Source organism: Mercenaria mercenaria, chromosome 1 (assembly GCF_021730395.1).
Source record: "Mercenaria mercenaria strain notata chromosome 1, MADL_Memer_1, whole genome shotgun sequence".
Taxonomy (NCBI): domain Eukaryota; kingdom Metazoa; phylum Mollusca; class Bivalvia; order Venerida; family Veneridae; genus Mercenaria; species Mercenaria mercenaria.
Genome location: NC_069361.1, coordinates 16,278,658 through 16,303,895, shown reverse-complemented (window position 1 = coordinate 16,303,895; position 25,238 = coordinate 16,278,658). Strand labels below are relative to the sequence as shown.

Below are 25,238 nucleotides of genomic sequence, written 5' to 3'. Positions count from 1 at the left end.
TGTCTCGCTTCAAGGTCAAGGTCACACTTAGGAGTCAAAGGTCATATCAGTTTGTTTCGTGTCCGCTCTGTAACTCTTGAACCCCTTGAAGGATTTCAAAGAAACTTGACACAAATGTTCACCACACTAAGACGACGTGCAGAGCGCATGTTCCGGATGACTTGCTTCAAGGTCAAGGTCACACTTAGGGGTCAAAAGTCATATCAGTTTGTTTCGTGTCCGCTCTGTAACTCTTGAACTGCTGGAAGGATTTCAAAGAAACTTGGCAGAAATGTTCACCATATTGCAACGATGTGCAGAGCGCATGTTCCGGATGACTCGCTTCAAGGTCAAGGTCACACTTAAGGGTCAAAGGTCATATATGTTTTTATTTGGCAGATCTCTTTTTTTGTACTTACAATAAAATTTTTTTGAATTACTTCCCTTTTATGTGACTATAAATAGCTTATTTTGAAACTTTTTTATTACTGGCCGTAGGGAAAACCCGAGACCACTTTTCTGTGGTACAACATGGATGGTACCTCCAATTTTAAGGTGTATTTTTACATACCTGTACCTGATAAGGATTTTTTTGTAGACTTTGAATTTTTTTTTTGTGGACTTAGATTTTTATTTTGAAGTTTTCCTTTTGTTGTTCCAGTCCTTTGGGGCTTCAACAGTCAAGTTCTCCCATCCTATGATGTAAGCCTTTGGGCGTATATTGCCCCGCTTGGCGGCGCTCTTGTTCATAAATACATTGTGTATATATTGCGTATTTTGTAAAAATACATATGTTTTTTTAGTATATTCTTTAAGCTATCAAATTGCTCTATTTGATTGTCTCATATACATATATATTTCTGATGTATTATCAAAACATTTTTTTCTAGCGCACATTACAAATGAATGTTAAACCTAACCATAAATATTACCTCCCTTTATTAAATTTCATTTTGAAAAAAAAAATATCGTCTGGGAGCTGTTTCATTAACTCGGTTAGTCGTTATGATCAAGTAATAATCGTTTCAGTCTATTAAGAATCCCTGATACTTTTTAAAACGTTTATACTTGATTCATCAATAATTAACTGTTATTTCCTACGTCTTTGAATAGTATACAGTAATCAACTGACATAACTCGTGTTAAAGATGTATTCTGCTCATCTTTCATTAAAATATTTTATATTAAGATATTTACTTCAAATACAGATAATCCTCATCAAATATAAAAATAAACGAAGGTCTGTATACTAGTACTTCCTCCTCAAAATTAATTCGCCGCCAAGAACCAAACAACTGTACATTCATGTGTGAACAAATATAAAATATCACGCGAAATCTTAATTCTTTCAGGAGTCGATGCAAATATGATTCAACTAGCTGCTATGGATTCCAGATCTGGGAAGACTTTTGCTACTTACATCTATCCGCCAAATGGTTTGATACCAAAAGCAATCACAAATATTACAAATATTGAAATCCACGGAAAAAATATGTATCATAACTTTAAATGTGTATCGTCAACGGATACCCGATCAGCTTTATTAGATTTTCATTGTTTTCTAGAACCATTCGGAAAATCAGTTTTAGTCGCGCATAATGTATTATTTGATTCAAAAATTCTTTTGAATTCATGTAAAACCTACGGAGTAGGATTTGGTGATACTCTTTCTCTATTTCAAAAAGAATATCCCGACAGAAAAAAAGTAAAGCGGGATACAAACAGGTAAATCTTGTTAAAGATATTTTAGGGACTGAGTACAATGCACACAGCGAAGACAGTGATGTATATGCTTAAAATGCCCTATTGAAAACAGTTGAAATTTTGAAGAAAAAAATGAAAATATATTCAGTAAAAGAAATCATAACAAGATTGTCAATACTTGAAAATGAGAAGAAATATCAGAAATCTTTCGAACAATTTATTGCTAAAAATATTATGACAAGAATAAAAGTGAAAAAAATATCAGGCGCAGGAATTTCTATGGAACACTTAAAAACCATTCATAACAGGTCGGGCTGCGAAGGCCTAAAAGTTTTATTTCAACAGTTAGTGTCTGCTCCCGCGAAAACAGCAACAGATGTTGTTCAGTATTTTGAAGAGGTCCGGGACAGTCACTAGTATACGGTATCGTATGATTGCAAGTATAAAGATATCAGAAAGACTATTTTATCGTAGTATTATATAAGAATCTTTCACTGGCTACCGGTAAAGATGGGAATATCCGGCACGAGGGTAACTGTTCAGGCGGTAACGAGGCTCCTGCTAATTTACCGCCTAAACAGTTACCCGAGTGCTGGATATTCCTATCTTTACCCGCTGCCAGTAATTGATTCTTTTTCTTGCATGCCTTATTCTTTAATGTGTAGAAGATATAAAGAAAAACGAAGGTTTTTCTTGAAAGCGCTAGTTTGTTATAGCAGCGTATGAATTTACGTATTCATTTATAAATTATAGCACGCGAATCATCTTACACCCCTGGGTTTAAGATAAGTTTCTCTATCACCGGAAAAACACGAGAAAATCCTGTCCGGCACGCAAGAAAACCTAGTATGTTTTATTCGTCGAACTGTTGACAAGTGATAAGACTTTTTATTATACCTCACATAAATGTCCAATGCAAATTTCCCATTAGTTTAACTTGAATAATATATCATATTCTCCAGTAATTTTATATCTCATGCGCAAAGTCGTCATTTTCAGTTTCTGCGCATGTAATATGATCAATAATTTCATATCACCTGCGCAAAGGCGCTATTTCGTTTTACTGCGCATGTGATATTATTTTTTCATATCTCCCGTTGAGAGATTGATATTTTTGCACTGAGTAAAAGACTGAGACGTTAACTTTTCAGAAGATGTGCAAAAAATTTCGAAAACAACTTTTCATCAAATGTTGAATCGAAACTATTTTCATCGGATTGGAAATGATCTAACTAAGAAATTAAGTGCTCACACATATATGTTTCGTTTAGAAATAATCAAGTTATCGCCGTTTTTCGAATGTTACTGCTAACGATTTCAGCAGTGTCACAATGTTGAAATATGCACATAAATATAGGGGTCAGCGATATGCAAACGCTTTGACTAAACCTATCAAAAATGTCTTATTACACAGCAGAGTTTCCACCTGAGTAATCACTCCTTAATTCTGTTTTCATTATTTGGTAAGTAATTACTTTTTAACATAAGATAAATCATTTAAATCATTATGCTGATTTTCCAGTAAATGTTTTGATCTTATGTCATTTCGGTATAATAAAATAAATATTGCATTCCTGAGAGGGTGATATGAAAAATGTTCACCCCTCGAAATATGAATATAGACCTCGGCTGGCGCCTCGGTCGATTTTCATATATCTCGTGGTGAACATTTTTCATATCACCCTCTCAGGAATGCAATATTTATATAATACAATCTGTGTACATATGTTGAAAGAGTGTTAGTATTGTCCGTAAGTATTGACCTGGCACTCATGAATATTCCGTATGTTTTCGTAAATTAATTTTCGATGTACGAACCCAAACAATGATATAACTATTGAAAAGTCAATTATATACCATCACATTTCATGTGCAGATATAGCTGTGCGGACAAAGCGTTTTGCCACTAACGTCAGGGTTGAGTGTTCGAGTCCTCTGTCTGACCAAATCGTTTTTGTTTTTGTTTTATTATGATTTTATCTGTAAAAGACGGAAACTTGTCACACTTATCATGTTTTATCAACGAAATACTCTACTGTCGATTACCATTCTTCTACGTACATAAAACCGTTCTACAAAATGTCTTTTAAAATCTTCACCCTCTGTTATCATTATCTATATATTTTACCTTGTATTTGTGTTAATGATTATGTTTATGGATGAGAAACTGTAAAGTTTAAACTGTTAAATCCTTAATAAGTGGCTCTGTTCTGTTCTGATAATCCGTTCTTGTGAAAGGAAATTGTAATAAAATACAATTAGTTTGTGAGTATCATTTATGTTTTACTAAAGCTGCTTGTTTGCATTAACAATACATGGATATTTATAAATGAATCAACATTAACAACGTAAATCAAACGCATATGCTTCAGTTTTGACGTTTCATTCTCCTTGAATTGACTGTGACTCAATGCAGACTTGGAGCGCCGGTATAAATTACAGACTCCGGTACATACCGGATTAACTAAATTTGAACGAAAATATCATAAATGTATATATTTTGTAACCATGGTGATACTAACCCTAACCTTTAGTCAGTATTTTATGCATATTGTACACTAAATGCATGCGGACATGCAAAAATATGCATATTTTTGCCGTGCGCTACAATTGACAATCACTTTCGGGCATGCGCAGAAGACCGCTCCAAGTCTGCAATGAGTTACATCGCCTTGAATTACAACGGTATTTTTGTTTGAAAACGGAATAGCGAAAAATCTTACGCGATGACCCCCATATTTTTTCCGTTAATCATTCTGTTTATAAATACTGCACAAAATGTGGAAATATAAAAAAAATATTCACCGTTTAAAAACATGCTCTTTTCGCTATTTTATCTTACAGACGAGGCAAAATTTTCCGACGTCAGAATAGCTTTTTGTGGTCGGTTGCGCCGAATAAGCGTTTCAGTTGATAAAAGTTTATTAAAAAATAGATATAGTAATAAAGTAGAGTGTCTGTAGAGTGAAATGAAGGTTTTACCGGCGAAATCGGACAAATATTGTCAAAATCATGAGCGATCAACGCTAAAAAGACGCAGTTTTACTGTTGCCGCTAGAGTGCGCTTCGACGTCAAAACTATATTAGACATTTATTTAAAAAATGCACCATTTGAAAGGGGATGCATTATCGTTCAGTTATGCCAAAAATCATCACAATCTGAGATTGTGCCAAAATTCATGAGGAAAGTAGCGAGCCACGTTAATAAGAAGTACATGGTAGGTTATTTAACTTGCTATACTGATAGGAGGCACATCATTTATTTTTTGCAATTTTTGTACCTTGTCATGAGAAAACTTAATAAAACAGCTCTTGCAATAAATTGAAAAGCATTAGAGGTAGATCAATTAAGGGACTTTTTTACAGAATGAGTACACACATAAGGCATTAGACCGATAATTTTAAAAGTATTTTGGTTGTGTAAAAATATGGAATATTGAGAAGATAGTGACATTTATGCTCCCATGTATTTTAGCAGAAGTATTTTGTACTTAAAGAAAACAAATTCAGTTTAATTTTTGCGTGCAAGTTAAAATCTCTGTAACTATTAAAGATATTCAATTAAAACTTCACACATGTCTTCAATGTCATAATGTTAGGTCACTGGCTATGTCCCGTAACTCTGACCTCCGTTTTAGCAGAATTATGCCCTTTTTGTACTTAGAAAATTCTGGTTAAAATTTTGCATCAAAATATCTCTGTAACTACTAAAGTACTTATAGTACCGCGATATTTACATACAACATAGTCTAATGTTGTTAGTTGTCTATAAATGTTCCTTCTCCACTTACAACATGCTTTTTAGCTCCACTATTCGGAGAATAGGGGAGCTATACTACTCTCCCCGGCGCTTTTTTTTTGAGTACACCACCCCTACTGACTTTGGGGTCACTAGGTCAACAGTCAAGGTCACAGGGGCCAACGTTCACTTTTTGCTTTACTCGTGAACCACTGCACCCAGGACCTTCAAACTTCACATGCTGATAGTACTTATTGAGTACACTACCCTTACTGAGTTGGGGTCACCAGGTCAAAGGTCAAGGTCACAGGGGTCAACGTTAACTTTTTGCATGAAGGCACTTTACTTGCGAACCACTACACCCAGGACCTTCAAACTTCACATGCTGATAGTACTTATTGAGTACACCACCCTACTGACTTTGGGGTCACCAGGTCAAAGGTCAAGGTCACAGGGGCCAACGTTAACTTTTTGCATGAAGGCATTTACTCGCGAACCACTACACCCAGGACTTCAAACTTCACATGCTGATAGTACTTATTGAGTACACTACCCTTACTGACTTTGGGGTCACCAGGTCAACAGTCAAGGTCACAGGGGCCAACGTTAACTTTTTGCTTGAAGGCACTTTACTCGTGAACCACTGCACCCAGAACCTTCAAACTTCACATGTTGATAGTACTTATTGAGTACACCAACCTTACTGACTTTAGGGTCACCAGGTAAAAGGTCAAGGTCACAGGGGCCAACGTTAACTTTTTGCATGAAGGCATTTACTCGCGAACCACTATACCCAGGACTTCAAACTTCACATGCTGGTAGTACTTATTGAGTACACCACCCCTACTGACTTTGGCGTCACTAGGTCAACAGTCAAGGTCACAGGGGCCAACGTTAACTTTTTGCGTGAAGGCACTTTACTCGTGAACCACTGCACCCAGGACCTTCAAACTTCACATGCTGATAGTACTTATTGAGTACACCACCCTTACTGACTTTGGGGTCACCATGTCAAAGGTCAAGGTCACAGGGGCCAACGTTAACTTTTTGCATGAAGGCACTTTACTCACGAACCACTGCACCCAGGACCTTCAAACTTCACATGCTGATAGAACTTATTGAGTACACCACCCTACTGACTTTGGGGCCACCAGGTCAAAGGTCAAGGTCACAGGTGCCAACGTTAACTTTTTGGATGAAGGCACTTTACTCGGGAACCACTGCACCCAGGACCTTCAAACTTACGTTAACTTTTTGCAGGGAGGCCTTTAACTTACGAATCACTGCACCCAGGACCTTCAAACTTCACATGCTGATAGCACTTATTGAGTACACCACCCCTACTGATTTTGGGGTCACCAGGTCAAAGGTCAAGGTCACAGGGGCCAACGTTAGCTTTTTGCATGAAGGCATTTACTCCCGAACCACTGCACCCAGGACCTTCAAACTTCACGTGCTGATAGTACTTATTGAGTACACCACCCCTACTGACTTTGGGGTCACTAGGTCAACAGTCAAGGTCACAGGGGCCAACGTTAACTTTTTGCGTGAAGGCACTTCACTCGTGAACCACTGCACCCAGGACTTCAAACTTCACATGCTGATAGTACTTATTGAGTACACCACCCTTACTGACTTGGGGTCACCAGGTCAAAGGTCAAGGTCACAGGGGTCAACGTTAACTTTTTGCATGAAGGCACTTTACTTGCGAACCACTGCATCCAGGACCTTCAAACTTCACATGCTGATAGTACTTATTGAGTACACCACCCTTACTGACTTTGGGGTCACCATGTCAAAGGTCAAGGTCACAGGGGCCAACGTTAACTTTTTGCATGAAGGCACTTTACTCACGAACCACTGCACCCAGGACCTTCAAACTTCACATGCTGATAGAACTTATTGAGTACACCACCCTACTGACTTTGGGGCCACCAGGTCAAAGGTCAAGGTCACAGGTGCCAACGTTAACTTTTTGGATGAAGGCACTTTACTCGGGAACCACTGCACCCAGGACCTTCAAACTTACGTTAACTTTTTGCAGGAGGCTAAACAACATGCACCAGACCTTCAACTTCCATGATAGACTATTGAGTACCCACCTAGATTGGGTCACGTCAAAGTCAAGGCAAGGGCCACGTTAGCTTTTTGCATGAAGCATTTACTCCGAACACTGCACCCAGGACCTTCAAACTTCACATGCTGATAGTACTTATTGAGTACACCACCCCTACTGACTTTGGGGTCACTAGGTCAACAGTCAGGGTCACAGGGGCCAACGTTAACTTTTTGCGTGAAGGCACTTTACTCGTGAACCACTACACCCAGGACTTCAAACTTCACATGCTGATAGTACTTATTGAGTACACCACCCTTACTGACTTGGGGTCACCAGGTCAAAGGTCAAGGTCACAGGGGTCAACGTTAACTTTTTGCATGAAGGCACTTTACTTGCGAACCACTGCACCCAGGACCTTCAAACTTCACATGCTGATAGTATTATTGAGTACACCACCCTTACTGACTTTGGTACCAGGTCAAAGTCAAGTCACAGGGGTCAACGTTAACTTTTTGCATGAAGGCATTTACTTCGAACCACTACACCCAGGACTTCAAACTTCAATGCTGATAGTACTTATTGAGTACACCACCTACTGACTTTGGGAGTAACTAGCAAAAAAAATTACAATGTTACTAACACTGCAAATTTACTTGAATACACCTAGAGATCAAATTTCTGTGACGGGCATTATTGTGACATTCTGCACCGTGTCCCTGTTAGCTTTCCGATTCTTTTTACAGTAGCCATTAGAAAAACAATAGCTTACTCAATGAAATTAATAAAATTTACATAACACCTCACCATGACTTATTCTATTCTTCCACATTTAAAACCCTGATGCGGACCACAACTAAATGGTTCTTCAAAGCTTCCCAAAATTATGCATTTGCAGACACTACGTGCCATGGAACTTTAGCCTTCAATTATAATATGCCCGGCGGGGGGATTGGCCATGCCTAACATGGCTCTTGTTAATTCTTAAAATATCTTTAAGACTGTCTATTTTATGAAAAAGAAAACAGACACAAAAATTCCCCCCGATTTTAGAAATGTAGAAAATTTACACGTATACTTAAACGAACAGTCCGTCAACAGATAAAGCTAAAAGTAAAAAAAAAACAAGAATTTGGTTTTCAAAATAGTCAAAATTTATACTTGGAATGTACCCTACCAAACTGATGCTAGATCTTTTAGCTTATCTGTCACGTAGTGACAGGGTGAGCTTTTGTGATCGCCCTTCGTCCGTCCGTCCACATGATTTCCTTTTGAACACGATAGAGACCACATTTTGTATTTGATTTTAATCAAACTTGCACTCAACTTGTATGGGCATAATATCTCGTTCCTTTCGAAAACAGATCCCATCATGGGTTCCAGAGTTATGGCCTCTTAAAGGGCCAAAATTTGCTATTTTTGGCTTGTGAACACGATAGAGACAACATTTTGCAATCAACTTTAATCAAACTTGCACACAACTTCGTTTCTTTCGAAAACTGGCAAAATCCCTTCATGGATTCCAGAGTTATGGCCCCTTAAAGGGCCAAAATTTGCCATTTTTGGCTTGTGAACATGATAGAGACCACATTTTGCAATCAACTTTAATAAAACTTGCACACAACTTGTATTGGCATAATATCTTGGTCAGATCCCATCATGGGTTCAAGAGTTATGGCCCCTTAAATGCCAAAATTTGCTAATTTTGGCTTTTGAACACGATAGATACAACATTTTGCAATCAACTTTAATCAAACTTGCACACAACTTGTATTGGCATAATATCTCGGTTCCTTTCGAAAACTTGCCAGATCCCGTCGTGGGTTTCAGAGTTATGGTCCCTTAAAGAGTCAAAATTTACTATTTTTTTTATTGTGAACGCGATAGAGACAACATTTTGCAATCAACTTTAATCAAACTTGCACACAACTTGTATTGGCATAATATATCGGTTCCTTTCGAAAACTGGCCAGATCCCATCATGGGTTCAAGAGTCATGGCCCCTTAAAGGTCCAGAATTTGCTATTTTGGCTTTTGCAGCCATAATGAGACTTCATTTTTGGTTTGATTTGACACAAACTTGCAAAATATCTTCAACAACAATAAATCTTGGATTAAATGATGAATGTGTCAGACCCAATCATTATCATAGGTTCTGGAGTTATTTCATATCTGATTACCTCCCCTGCTTTTAATCAAAATGGATTTATATCAGTAAGTACTTATAGGACTCATTTGAAATTTCATTATTGTTATTAGTTGGACTCAGACAATCAGGGTAGATAACTATGGATTGATTTTATGTCAGATTACCTCCCTTTATTTCAGATTAAAATGGGTATATCTCCGTAACTAATGAAGATACTGATCTGAAATTTCATTTATGTCATCAGATGGACTTGGACAATCAGTGAAGATACATATTGACTGAATTTATGACAAAATACCTCCCTTTGTTTTTTATGTAAATGAATGTACCTAGCAGCTTCTAAGGTTGGTTTGAAACGTTATTTATGTCTTCCATGGTAAGAAATTTCTACTTTTACTTTCTTTTCTAATATATTGTTGTAAAGGCTTGTACTCTGTATCTTCTACATGCATATACCAATGCATGATTACCTCCTCTGATTTTAATAAAAATGGATTTATCTCAGTAGGTATTTACAGGGCTCATTTGAAATTTCATTATTGTCATTAGTTGGACTGAGACAATCAGGGTAGATAACTATAGACTGATTTTTTTGTCAAATTACCCCCCTTTGTATGTGTGCGTGCATGCGTGTAGTGCCTGGATTGAGAATGATAAAAGTAAGTGTGAGGAATGTATTTTATGTGTGTGTGCGGGGGGAGGGGAGGTGGGGGGGGGGGGGGGGATGCAGGATACTAAGGAACTTTAAGTGATGTATGATGTAATACGTAAGATATATGCAGGCCAGAAATATGATTCTCGGTTTGCGTATTCATTTAATGATGAGTAACAAGTTTGCAAAGTTTCAGAGCTGAAGTTGACCTTAAAAGATTAATCAAGAAATTGCAATTTTCCAAATACGAAAAGGGCCATGATTCTATCAAAAATACAAGCGAGGTGAGACTTTTGATAAATACTGTGCAAATAAGATAAATGAAAAGATCATTAAGAAGTGTAGAACGCAACTAAGGCACAATAGCAGACTCGGCAGTCTCGGTTTGATTGAGTCAATAAAATGCGCAACACCCATCAGGCTCTCTTGTAGTATTCAAGAACAGTGGACCTGAACACAAATCTTAACCAACGCCAAAGATCAGGTGACGACAATACTTCGTAGATTTTTTGTTTAAAATCAGTCTAGCTAAATAACAGTTAGAAAAATAATCTGGACAGAACAAAATCACATGCTACACAACATTATTGGCTGCTGTTTCTGAAAATAAAGAAACAATATGCCGCTGAGGGGTAATAACGCATATTTTCTTAAGTTTTACTATTGACGCCAAAGTATGTGACACCTGGTATTTATAAAGAAACAATGATTGTTATATTTATAAATTAAACGGAGTATACTCTCTCAGAATATAATCTCTCAGTACGAGAAACTCTATGGTTTAAGAGTGGGGTGGGTGTAATTCTTTTCCGTGGACATCACAAGACTCACAGTCAAGATCTTGCAAGTTCGAACTCCAATCTGAGAAATGATCCCAGTGACGTTGTATGACCTGAGAAATAATCTTAGTGACACTCTCCAACATAGGAAATGATCTCAGTGACGATTCCGACCTGAAAAACGATGGTCACAGACCTATAGGTATGATCTCAGAGACGATCACCGACGTGGAAAATGATCTCGATGGCGACTCCGACCGATCTCAGTGGCGATCAACAACCTGAAAAAATGATCTCAGTGACGATCACCGACATAGGAAATGATCTCAGTGACGAACTTCGACATGGGAAATGATCTCAATGACGATCTCCGACATGGGAAATGATCTCAATGACGACTCCGACATAGGAAATGATCTCAGTGACGATCTCCGACAAGGGAAATGCTCTCAGTGACGATCACCGACCTGGAAAATTATTTCAGAGACGATCTCGGACCTGGGGCATGATCTCAGTGACGATCTCCAACCTAGGAAATGATCTCAGTCATGGTCACCGATCACAGTGATGGTATTCGACCTTTGAAATGATCTCAGTGACAATCTCTGACCTGGGAAATGAACTCAGTGACAACCCCCGACCTTTGAAATGATCTCAGTGACAATCTCTGACCTGGGAAAGGATCTCATTGACAACCTCCGACCTAGGAAATGATCTCAGTGACGATCTCCAACTTGGGAAATTATCCCCGTGACGATATCCGACCTAGCAAATGATCTTGGTGACAATCTCCTACCTAGGAAATTATCTCAGTTACGGCCACCGATTTTAATGACAATCTCCGACCTAGTAAATAATCTCAGTGACGATCGCTGACCTAGGAGATAATCTCAGTGACGATATTCAGCCAGGAAATTAATCTCCGTGCCAATTTGACAATAGAAAATACATACGAAGTCATTTGCTCTCGACACGATTCATGTGGAAGTTTGTCACATTTAACAATCTTTGCACTATGACCATACAGGAAATAAACAAACAGCCAGTACTGTTCAGAATGAACGTTCTAAAGCCTGTTATGTAAAAAAGATAGAACGACATATTTTTCGGACTTATTGGTCAAACTGACAACATCTTCAAAGAAATTTTTGAAAAAATCAGAATTGATTATCTAAAACATGTTCTTTTAAAAGTTTTTTTAAATTTTCTCAGGATGGAAAACAGAAAACAAAGATGTGATGAAAACCTTAAAGTTTCGCGGAGATTGCAAACTGTATGATCAGTGGTTAAGTATGTCAAAATGGCTTTTTTGGTATAATAAAACAAATAACAAAGTCCTGCTAGAAGGGTATCGCTAAGTAGGTTACAAATATCCCATATCACTCTGGCTATACTGAGTTATTTATATAATATATTGCAATCACGACAGTGAAGAACTATAAATATATCAGCTTATATTTACACAACATTGAAGAGATAACGTTTTACAATGCATTAAGATTTATACAAGTGTCAAAAGTGTGTATGTTTTAAAATTGCACTGAATTTATGCATAGTTCTGGTAATATAATAACGGAATGTAATAATTCAATGAAAATGGACTTAGACACGATCTACCTCATTTCTGGAATTTATCTCGTTTTGGCAGTTATTCTCTTTATATACTTAGTTTTCGTACAACCGGCAGCATATGGCAAATTCTTGGAAAACAGTCATAGTGTTGCAGTAAATGGAAAAATAGCGTGGTTCATACAAGAGTTGCCGTCCTTGGTTTTACCAGTATGGTTTATGTTTTATAACGCTCCCAAAGTGACAAAGTTACCTAACATAATTCTTATGCTTTTATTGATTATACATTATATACAAAGGTAAGAATCTTTCATAGTCTTATAAGCGTTTAGTTGGTAAAAATTGCATATTGTCCGTGACAAACTCCTACGCAGTGATCCCCTTGCCGCTCCGCTCTCATTGATAGCGGAGCGGCAAGGGAGATCACTGTGTAGGAGTTTGTGTCCGTAGCTCTACCTTGCTCTTTAACAAAAATATGCTCATTTTTTCGAATTTGGTTAAAGTTTTGCAAAGACGTAAATATAAATTCATGTATGTTTCTGCTTAAAGCTTGATATCTCATTTAGCAATATATTTAGAGAGGAAAGTTATAAACAAAATCGTTTTTTTTTAATTTACCTCAAAGTACCTAGTCTTTAAACTTTTTTGATGGCCAGGCCTTTGAAAAGTCGAGCCGATAGATCTTGCTAAGATGAAGAATTCATAAATCCAACAAGGCTTGGACAAAATAAATCCATACATAGATCTTTCTTTCTCGTGACGAATTAATGTTTATCATTTTAATGAAAGTTTAACAATTTATAGTTTTCCCTATGATTATTTGACGTGATTTCATTTACTTCATTTTAGGGCGTGCATTTATCCATTTTTGATACGGGGAGGCAAGCCGTTTCCTCTTGGGTCGTTTGTATTTGCAGTAGTTTTCTGTACTGTGAATGGCTACTTGCAGAGCTATAGTATCTTATTTTATGGCGACTATGGAGAAAACGGATGGAAAAAACCGCATTTCATATTCGGTAATAATTAATTACATCTTTCCCTAAATATCCGTCATATGTTAAGTACCACCGTTAACGCCGACGGTATTGGTAAAAGTTGCAAACTTCCCGCAGCGATTACTATCCCTTACGTTGTTATAATGAACGCAAGGGAAGGTAACAGCTGTAGCTCTAAAAGCGGAACGACAATCGGATACGAAATCCTTCCGTATCAGAGCTATACTTGACAGAAATGAAAGGAAGCCGTAATTGCATACAGTGAAGAAAGGATAACACTACCACAATGTAAAGATCGGCTGAGTTGGGTAAGGGTTGCTTCCACAAATACTCGTGAGATCCGCGGCATTCACGTTCAAGACTTTAGTGCTACTACTTCCGTCACTAATGGCACTCATAGGATAGACGAATAAATTGATGCGTTGCTTAAAAATTAACAATTCTAACACGACCAGCGAATAACCTACATACATGTAGAGCAAAATCTGTCTCGGATTATTCTGCAATAAACCACTCGCGTGCAATGATGTCATCCGATCCAAGTGCGTAGCACGGTCGTTAAAAGTAGTTACTATTTTTTCTAATACTGTTGATATTAGTATGTCGTGTTAGAATCGAAATAACAAGTTCCCAATTGTGATTTATCGTAGAATAACCCTAGTTTTTCGTTCTTATGCGAAATGATATATCACTCAAGCATACGGCCTTCGTGATATATTCTTACGCATAAGAATCCAAAAGTCGGGTTATTCTACGATAAACCACTCTTGGGAACTTATTATTTCTTAAATAACCTTAAAGCCGCAACGGGAACACTCGACAACGCCGGTTCCGCACGTCTGTTTGTGGAAACATCCCTTTCTTCAGTCAATTAATTTAAATGACCACTGTGGACATAACCGTAAATCGGAGTTACCGGCTGAACATTGAGAGATGACTAAATGAAATGTTTCTTCAATCGCTTTTAAGACTCTACGTAAGTTGAAGAGCTATCCAAGTTTTAACACAAGGGAAAAGTGCTTCTAAAGCAATTGAAATAATATATGTTTTAAGGTATGAAAAAAATACAATTTTGAATGTGCGCGCTGTCCATGTCTTTCTTTACTTAGTAGTTAACAGCTTCAATCGATCGTCTCATTTGCATTGAATAAGGTGAATACTATGACCACTGCCAAAGCTGTATAGGGAAGTCGACAGAAAGGCACACGCCGAATATGCCGAGGTTAGATTTCTGATTTTCTTCTTTTACTTCTATATAGGCGTTGTCGCTTTCGCTATTGGTATGGGAATCAATGTCCATTCAGATCATATCTTAAGAAATCTGCGAAAACCGGGAGACACTGGATACAAAATTCCAAAAGGTAAACTTCAAGTTTCTGTTTATAATTACTAGTAGATAGTAACCGATATCGGTTGCGCTGCTAGGTGACACTGTTAATGCCTGCTGACCTCAGTGACTCTCGGTCCATAGTAAGTTTAATTCTGTATGTTACTGTGGCAAAATCATTACTGTTTTAATAGTTTTAGTTATATGTTCCAAATACTTAAGGTCAAGGTGGCATGATTTCCAATATAAGTTTCAGCATACGTCAGTTACGTTAAGTTGAGCAGACATAATGCCGTTACCCGAAAGGGGTACGAACCGAAGTCTTCTAAACTGAACGATGGAGACCTTATATGCTACACTGTCGCTTTTCTAGGATCAAAATAACAAATTTTGTTGTTGGAAATGGTGATGTGAAACTTCAGTCACAACCGCAAAGCCATCGACTAAAACAATTTCAGTCCACACCTTTGTAAACTTGGATTTTACACGAAAGTTGTAAATATAGGCCCTGTATATATATTAAAAAATTTGCCTGCTTAAAACGATCACAGTATTTCTAAGTTATAGTTTGTTTCATTTATTTTTTTTTAAGGACGTATGCTAGAATTTGGTGCGAAAATTTTCCCAATAACAGAATTTCTTCAAACTTTGGATATTGAAGGACAATCATCTAAGAAACAAAAAAATGCAATAAAAATCATAGGTCACCGGTATCGAAAAAGAGTTATCTGCCCTTGAAAACGGCATTTCCCCAAAAAATGCCGTTTTCAAGGGCAGATAACTCTTTTTCGAATCCGGTGACCTATGATTTTTATTGCATGTTTTTGTTTCTTAGATGATTGTCCTTCAATATCCAAAGTTTAAAGAAATTCTGTTATTGGGAAAATTTTCGCCCATCTCATATACAGGGAATTCTAGCGTACGCCTTTAACTAAGGTCAACTTTGTGTCTTATGTTACGCTGCTCAAAAGTGGGCGGCCAATTTAAAAGGAGTTCGGTCGATTTTCCTGAATTTACAGAACACTGCAATTTATTTGCTTTTGTGAATGAAACAAAAAATATGAATTATTTATAAAAAGATAATGCTGTTGTTGTTGTTTGTTGTAAGTGTTTGCTTCATATATTCTAGACATTATTTTCAGGCGGCATGTTTACCTACGTGTCGGGAGCTAACTTCTTCGGGGAAATGCTCGAGTGGGCGGGATTTGCACTAGCCTCGTGGTCTGTTCCGGCTCTTGCTTTCTCGGTTTTCACATGCTGTAATATTGGTCCACGTGCAATTCATCACCATAGGTAACGGACAGTTTTTGTTGCTGTTTGCCGCAGTCTGTGTCATTCTGATGCGTAGGGTATTTTGCTGTGTGTTTACTGAAGGTATACGGTGCTTTGCTGAATGTCAGTTGGCGTTGTGAGGCAAAACCATGTACATGTACTTGGTGCCAATACTTAGCTTGTCACACTTGTCTTGGTGTTTTACCTGCATGGCAACCGTAACATAGCAACATGAATTTGCCACAGAGAAAACAAAATATTGATAATGAAGGAAAATACAAATTAATTTTATGGAAAAAAATTCAAATACCGATGGTGACGTTTTACAATTTGGAAAGCATATACATGCCCTCATTTCCCGGGCTGATAGCTGCTGTTAAGCTCTAGGATGTGACAGGCTTGATGTTTGATGTCATGCCTGTCTTGTCTGGTTCCCTGTGACTATACCAAATCTAATTAACGGCCGGAGTGCTTTATGGCAATTGCATTAATTTTATTTATATATAAAATCAATTTTGAGGGCGCGATTCAGTCTTCTGTCTAGTCTAACAGCTGAATCGATCTATTCTTATATTTCAGACATAAGCGTTGGGAAATTCGAAGATATCTACAACAGAATAGCGAGGTTGATTCTTTTGTCTTTAACAATTTGAGCTGTTACATAGGCCGTTGTGTTTGTTTGGAGGGAATTTGTCAGTAGACTAAAAAATTGTCGCCTACTGAATCTAACACAATGCCAGAATTCGTTTGTTTTAATTACTCAGTGTTGTACGACGGGATAGTAAATTTAACCATGTACCTCCATATCTGCATAGTACAGTTTGAATTTGTATGTTATGTGCATTCGTTGTTGTTATTATGTCCTCTTAGTCGTGCTGTTCCAATTGTTTAGCATACTATACGTTATTGAGCGCATATGGTTGACGCCGACGCGTCGTCATCTTAATAGTGATACGGTCGGATGATTATTTTGGTAACTTCGATTTTTAGGATTACTAACAACATTTTTTGGAGTAAGGATGCATAAACTCTGTCAAATCTTCAAGTCTATCGATAAAAACAATTTGTTTCCTCCAATGATAATATTTGAATCTAACTACGGAAGTTTAACCGCCGTTAATTGATATGAAAAATTTGCTACTGTAACAAATCCTGATTGTAAATAGTTAGAATTTTTCTTCAAACAAATCTTAGACGACTTCGATACTTGGGCGCATCTTGGGTCGCGATTTTCCGAATTTAAATGCAATAACTTTCTTGATAATAAAAAATTGCAAATATTTTATTTTTCATAAATGTTTGCTGTTTTGTTGTTTGTAAGGGGTTTCTACATATTTCGATTATTTCGCCATAATTCTAGGTCAGTGGTGTAATTTTAGGGGATAATGTCAAATATTATAAAGGTCCATTTGTTTTGTCACTATAGGTGCATATTTCGACTTGATTCACGAAATTGGTCGGAGGTTTTTTGACATTTTACTCTGATCAGGTATTTTGGCCATGTGTTTAAAAAGGCTTTGAATCATCAAGGTAAATCATAGTAAGATGTCTTGGTCATACAGTTTCAAACTGTTGGTGTTTACCTGATGGCAAGTAATCGAAGACACCATGATATGAGAGAAACATGTGGTAATAGGTAATACTTTAGAAAGAAAATATCATTTACTCAGGAATGGTTCACTTTTTTAGATTTAAGGAAGCAATATATTGACATATTTCTCGGCTATATGTGTTATTTAGTATTGATAATGTGATCGTTTATTCACCTGTCTTTTTTTGTACTTACATGTTATAGATGTTTATCCATGAATTAAAAAAACATGTTTTTGCCAGCAGACCATTGATTACCGCTATTTATCTAGAACTTTGTCAGAGTTTTAGTAAATTTGAAGATTATCCTTAGACTGAAAGACTAGTCCTTTCATCATGACAAAAGTTTATGTCTACATTTTTTAAATGATCAGCATAAATCCACTGGTCCAGTCAGTGAATTTGTCTAGATGTGTGAAAACAAAGAGCCATTTTTCTGATTGTTCTGTTTTAAATTTATGCAGTTGTTGTCGTTGATTGAAACTAGTTATGTAGATAATTATGTTTCTAGCAGAGTCGATTGATTGGCTGAATGAATTACGGTGATTTTGAAGTGTTGCCATCTTCAGATTTAAAGTATAAATCACTTAGGTAAAATCTGATGAAAAACGGAGACCAAATCTTTTCCTGTTTATATGAAAACCTTTTCAGAAATATTTGATCACTAGGTTAGTTATGTACGGTTCGAAATCAACATTAATGTTATTCATGAGACAACCCATGCCTTACATTCCTGTTTGTTTTATATTCACAATTAGTGACTTGAAGTCGGATGAAAATGGTTGCATGTTCAGCGTTAATTTTGATCAGATAATGCCACTTTTTCTAGCTGACACATCAAGTGTTGTTTATGGCCCCGACAAAGACATTGCTCATATTGGATTACGTTTAGTTACAATAATGCATGTACAGTCAATAGTTGTGCCCACACAAAGGTACGTTGATTATTCAGTCAGATGATTCTACAAGTAAAACTAGATATTATAGTAATTTCATTAACTTGCATATAATGAAGTACACCATATAATGAGAGAACATGTGGAATATCTAAGACTTTAGAAGACGAATATCATTTTGTCAAGGAATGTTCACTTTTTTTAGATTTAAGGAAGCAATATATTAGGAAATATTTCTTGCATATGTTGTATTTTATATATTGCATAATGTGACTCTATATCACCAGTCTTTTTTTGTACTTGTGTATAGATGCTTTATCCATGAAAAAAAAAACATGTTATTATACCAGAGACCATATTTTGTACCGCTATTTACAGAACTTTGTCAGCGTGTTTATAAATTTGAAATTGAGTCCTCTTGACTGAAAAGACTAGGTCTTTCAAATCATGACTATGTTTATGTCACATTTTCTACCTGATCAGCATGAAATCCTGGTCAGATAATTTGTCTAGATCGCTGTGAAAACAGAAGAGGCCATATTTTCTGATTGTTCTTTTTATATTTTGCCAGTTGTTTGTCGTGATGAAATCTAGGTTATGATAGAAACATTTTCTAGCAAGGTCAGAATGATTGCTGAATGAATTCCAGGTAGGTTAGAAAGTGTGCCATCTCAGGATTTAAAGTAATTAAGTCACTAGGTAAAATCTGATGAAAAATCCGGAGAGCCAAATCTTTTTCCTGTTGTATATGAAACCTTTTCAGAATATTTGTCTGTGTTAGTTATGTTACGGTCGAAACAATCATTTAGTTTATTCAGGTGAGCAACCCATGGCCTTCATTCCTGTCTTGTTTTATTATCTGCACAATGTGTGACTTGAAGTCGGATGAAATGGTTGCATGTTCAGCGTTATAGATCAGATAAGCACTTTTCTAGCTGAACACTCAAGAGGTATGCCCCCACAAAGACATGCGCATTGATACGTTCAGTTACAATGATGCTGAACAGTCAAGAGTTGTGCCCACACAAAGACGTTGATACGTTCAGTCACGATGATTCTACAAGTTAACTAGATATATAGTATTACATTTAACTTGCATAATTGAAGTTGAGCGAACCTCGGCTGTAATAACGCTCCCTATGGCAACACAGACGTTAAATCTTTTAATTAATCAAAATTAAAACCATGAATGTAATAGAAAACGAGTTTCATTTTCTCTAGTATGCCCGAAATATTATGATTTACGAAAACAATATCTAAAACCATACTTTTGCAGATGGCCAACACTTAAAAAATTCGATACACTTATGTCAAGCAAAAGTTCAAAAGAACTAAACAATTTATCGAAGTATCTGTACCTTGCATTTCAAATTAGGGTGCAAGAAGATTTACAGTTGTAGGAACTTAACATATTGTATTTTAAGGAGGTTCACTACATTATTGTTTAACAGCTTCCTCTGTAAAATCAACGGTTAAATACTGTAACATGTTTTCACCTTTTTCGCACGATTTGTAATTGCATCTGTTTATGACTATGAATGTGCTATGCAGTTTTATGCCAAATAAAGATTATGTTATGTTATGTAAAATTAAAATTAAAATTAACCATATAAGAATATGTCGTAGGCTACATGAATAATTATGGTTTCAAACTAATTACGGCACAGAACAGTATGTTAACGGTACTACTGTACTACATTCAACCACTGTCATATCTCAACCACATGTTACAACACCTCGACGACAAGCTCAGTATGACCTGGTTCAGACGATGATGAAATATCAGTCCAAGTTCAAGTTTGTTTACATTATTGCTTTTGGTCATTAACAGTATAATGTGAAAAATTGCAAATACATAACTATTTAATATAAACAGTCATAATAGTGACCATACATTACAACATCAATTATATGGATTACATTTGTTTATCACCCTGTATAAAGATGTACCCAGGTTAAAAAAGCGTATATGAAATATATCAAAATAAACAAAATCAAACTATTCGTCTGTTATTTAGCTCACCTGAGCATTGCTCAGATGAGTTTTTGTGATCGCTCGATGTCCGTCGTCTGTCTGTCGTCTGTCAACATTTAGCTTGTGTATGCGATAGAGGCTGTATTTTTCAACCGATCTTCATGAAATTTGGTCAGAATGATTACATTGATAAAATTTAGGCCGAATCTGAAAATGTGTCATCTGGGGTCAAAAACTAGGTCACTAGGTCAAATCAAAGAAAAACCTTGTGTATTTGTTAGAGGCTGTATTTTTCAATTAATCTTCATGAAATAAGGTCAGAATGATCGTCTTGATAAAATCTAAGCCAAGTTTGAAAATGGGTCATCTGGGATCAAAAACTAGGTCACTAGGTCAAATCAAAGAAAAACCTTGTGTATGCGATAGAGGCTGTATTTTTCAATTGATCTTCGTGATATTTGGTCAGAATGATTGCCTTGATGAAATCTAGGCCGAGTTTGAATATGGGTCATCTGAGGTCAAAAACTAGTTCAAATTATAGAAAAATCTTGTGTATGCGATAGGAACTGTATTTTTCAATTGATCTTATGAAATATGGTCAGAATGATTACCTTGATGAAATCTAGGCTGATTTCAAAAATGGGTCATCTGAGATCAGAAACTAAGTCACCAGGTCAAATCAAAGAAAAACCTTGTGTATGCGATAGAGGCTGTATTTTTCAGTTGATCTTCATGAATTTTGGTCAGAATGATTACCTTGATGAAATCTAGGCCGAGTTCGAAAATGGGTCATCGCGGGTGAAAAACTAGATCACTAGGTCAAATCAAAGAAAAACCTTGTGTATGCGACAGAGGCTCTATTTTCCAATTGATCTTCATGAATTTTGGTCAGAATGATAACCTTGATGAAATCTAGGTCAAGTTGGAATATGGATCATCTGGGGTCAAAAACTAGGTCACTAGGTCAAATCAAAGAAAATATTTGTTTATACTCAAGATTTTTGCTCCAATTTCTAATGATAATTGGTCAGAATATTTTTTCCATGAAATCACTAGGTCCAACATGTTTACACTGGTGTGGTGTGTTACGGTGTGTTTCTCAGGTGAGCGACCTAGGGTCATCTTGGCCCTCTTGTTAGATAGAAGCATTTAGCTATTTCCAGAAAAAAAAAGAAGTTTTATAGTACGCACTTTCGAAACTAAGTGTTACAGATATATATTTACATTCGCCCTGTTCTTTTCCATCGAAAATTATGACGTTCATTTCATATGAACAGCAATAGGAAAGGTGCGATAGCTACGTCATCGCTGCTTAGTGATAACCGACCGCTGTTTTGACGACGTCCGCGTATAGTCATGGAGAACGTTCCTTAGATGACGTCGCAGTTGTTCCGTGTGGTGAACAGAATGGCCGGGAAGCTGATCATTTTAATGTTAAATGCCACAAAATATGCGCAATTTATGATATTATCTTGTTTACAAATGGAAAGGAAATATAATGTAAATATAAGAAATGAAACTATTTTTTCGGTGTTCATGCGAAATGAACGACAGTATAGGATCGGCAAATTAAACATTCATGAATCGCAAGCCTATTCTGTCCTTCATTTCGCATGACACCGAAAAAGAAATCATTTCATTTCTTAAATACTTTCTACCATTTAAGATGACAATAATTGTGTTAAGACTTTATAACATATAGGTTAGAGAACACCAATTGTTTTCCCATAGACTTCCATTATAACATTATGGCGTGTACGGCCTTCCATAAATCGAAACATGTATATCCAATCACATTTTTTTCAAGAACTATCTTAGTTCCGCCAAAATATCGGACGAAAAATATATGAATAGTGATACTTTATTTAAGTAATTTTCTTGTGAATGAGATGACCCCCTGTTTACATCGTTGTTATGGCGGGAGAAATTCATTTGTAAAAATACATTTTTATAGCTCTTTGAATACACATAAAATGTAGCAAATTTTGTCAAAATGTATAATGAAATACTGTAATGAAATACTGTAAATGCAATAAAAACATTCCATTTTTAAAAAAATAATCACTTCTTGGGTTTGTTTACATGACTGACCAATCAGAACGCACAGACGCTACCTTATTCCCAGGTATACACTTACCTCATTCCCAGTAAGTCCCCTGTACTTTTTTGAATTGGTGGTCTCTGACCAACACTGTATGTGAGACGTTTTTCTATATTGTCAAGTTATCGTTGCGGCATTGTAATATTTAGTTTAAACATATTTATCCATATAAATAAATGTACATATAGTTATATAAACATCTGTATGGGTAGGATTAGAACAAAAGACAATGTCTTTAATCTTATTTCGTTTGTACTGTCCTGAGCTTTAAGATTTTACGAATTATGGCATATCTATAATTTAAAAGAAAATAAAAAAGAAAAGGACCAAAACTCAAACGATAGAAAATCTTTACAAAATGTATGATAGTGACTGAAAGGGGGAAAGATAGAAAGGAAGAAAAAATGAAAAGGAAAAGCAATGCCTCATTACCAGTGAAGTAGATATGTTTGAATCATTAGAGAAATCTCTTGCTTTTTCTATATATAGAAGCGGCTAAAGTAAAAAATAAAGCATTACCTTGATATGTAAGTTATGGGTCCCCAAATAATAGGGCATCCAGGTTTATGTTAAAATTTTGAAGATTGTCAAGCAGAATTGTACGAATGTCGTTATAAAACATGCAGTCGAAGAAGAAGTGTACGTTTGTCTCAGTTTCACCACAGTTGCACAAATGAGTAGGAGGTATGTTTTTCAGAAACAGATGGTAGTTGAGAGAACTACATTTTGTACGAAGACGTGTGTGAAGGACCTGTAGTTTCTTAGTTCCAACACAGTAGTAGGACGGGATTTTGTTTTTGTCTTTGTTCAGGTGGTACCCTTTAAACGAAGAAAGTGATGCAGATTGTCGAACAATTAAAGGCAGTAAATTCCAATCCCGATTTACCCAAAATAAGGTGTGTTTAGAGTTTCTATGGTTGTATCGAGGCTCATTTGAGTGCGGAACAAGAGAGGAGAGGTAGTCGGGTGTCTGATTATTCAACATTCTGTAGAAGAGAAGAGTTTATGCTTACACCTTCTTTCTGCCAGTAATTCCCATTAAGGTACGTTCTTTAAGTTTTCTAAAGAAATTAGTTTTGTAGCGCTAGTCGTAATGCGGGCGCATTTGTTCTGAACTTTGTCAAGTTGGTCCATTTCATATTGAGTACACTTACTTCAGACAACATCAGCGTATTGAAGAATTGGCCTTATAAAAGAGGTGTATTATTATGACCTCCAGTGATTTACGGTCAAGAAAGAACTTTAATTTACGCATAATATTGACTCTCTTCCAAGCATTACTCGTGATGTAGTCGATATGAGAATGTCAACAGAAAGATACCAAGATGTACCTCAGGTACCTTGAAAATCTGCTGACCAAACAAACAGAACAGGGTGGTGGTGTTGACTGATTTTGCGAGAGATAAGGACAGACTCCGATTTGGAAGTGTTAAATGTTACTAACCATTTTTCCGCTCAGGATGAAATTTTGTGAATGTCACTTTGAAGAAGGTTTGCTGCCACATTTGGTTTGTCAATGACAATATACAGACTAGTATCGTCAGCAAATAAGTTAACACACGAATCAATGTCAACAACAATATCATTTATGAATACCAGAAAAAGAAGAGGGTCCAAGATGGATCCCTGAGGAACACCTGCTCTCAAAGTCACCCATGAAGATAAAGTGCAAGGAAGAACAACGCGTTGACGTCGGTTTGAAGATAATCCCATGTCCAAGATAGAAGAGGGCCACTTATACCTGCGTGTACGAGTTTTGATAGAAGGCCTTTGTGCCATACTTTGTCAAATGCTTTACTAATGTCAAAAAAGACAGTTCGTACTTCTAGTCTATCGTCTAGTGCTTTCGAAATAGAGCCGACCGGTATAAAACCAGGCTGGGCAGGTGTGAAGTATTGTCATTGAAGGTATATTCGAAAATAAGACGTTCGAAAACTTTTTCGATTGTATTCAAAGGGGAAATTGGACGGTATACTAGGTAGTGAAACATCACCTTTTTGAAAACAGCACAAACGTGAGCTTCTTTCCATATATTTGAGACTTTGCTACTTTGCAAGGATGCATAGAAAAAATCACAAAGAGGACGTGAAAGCTCATAAGATGCTTCATGGAGTATTCGATTATTAATGCCATCTGGGCGTGCAGCCTTGTCGACATCGACTTCAGTACTTTCTTTATTTCATCTAGGTTGAGAGAAGAGACTGAGACGTGGGAGAACCGAGGTCGGGTACTTCACGGTTGTCATCCTCAATGAAAGCCTGCTTTTGAAAATAGTCATTCAGAAGATTCACCTTATCAGTGTCAGAGAAAGTAGGCTGTTGAGAAATAGGATGTTGTAAGGAAGGAATTGTAATACATGTATTTGTGTATAGATTGTATCAAAATATTGCTCTAAATTTTGAAAAGATAAAGTTCTTCCATAATATGCAACAACCTTAGTCAGTTGTTTATTTCA

The 25,238-nt window shown here is 36.5% G+C and overlaps 1 protein-coding gene and 1 long non-coding RNA gene across 4 annotated transcripts in view; one reads left to right on the top strand and one right to left on the bottom strand.

Annotated features, from left to right (window-relative positions):
- LOC123562848 (uncharacterized) overlaps nucleotides 1-25,238 on the bottom strand; it is a 38,856-nt gene that overhangs the window by 12,856 nt on the left and 762 nt on the right. Inside the window, exon 1 of one of the 3 annotated variants that reach the window (XR_008370526.1) lies at nucleotides 3,541-4,329. The exons of 1 other annotated variant lie outside the window; for it this stretch is intronic. This is a non-coding gene — a long non-coding RNA (uncharacterized LOC123562848). Of the gene's footprint in view, nucleotides 1-3,540; nucleotides 4,330-25,238 lie in introns of those variants that run through there. One more of the 3 variants, XR_008370527.1, reaches the window with a different exon arrangement.
- On the top strand, nucleotides 12,530-16,254 carry LOC123545770 (3-oxo-5-alpha-steroid 4-dehydrogenase 1-like). The gene is made up of 4 exons (XM_053540808.1): nucleotides 12,530-12,926; nucleotides 13,477-13,643; nucleotides 14,882-14,983; nucleotides 16,092-16,254. Exons 1-4 carry the CDS (start codon nucleotides 12,607-12,609, stop codon nucleotides 16,244-16,246), a joined length of 744 nt encoding a protein of 247 aa, XP_053396783.1. The 5' UTR covers nucleotides 12,530-12,606; the 3' UTR covers nucleotides 16,247-16,254.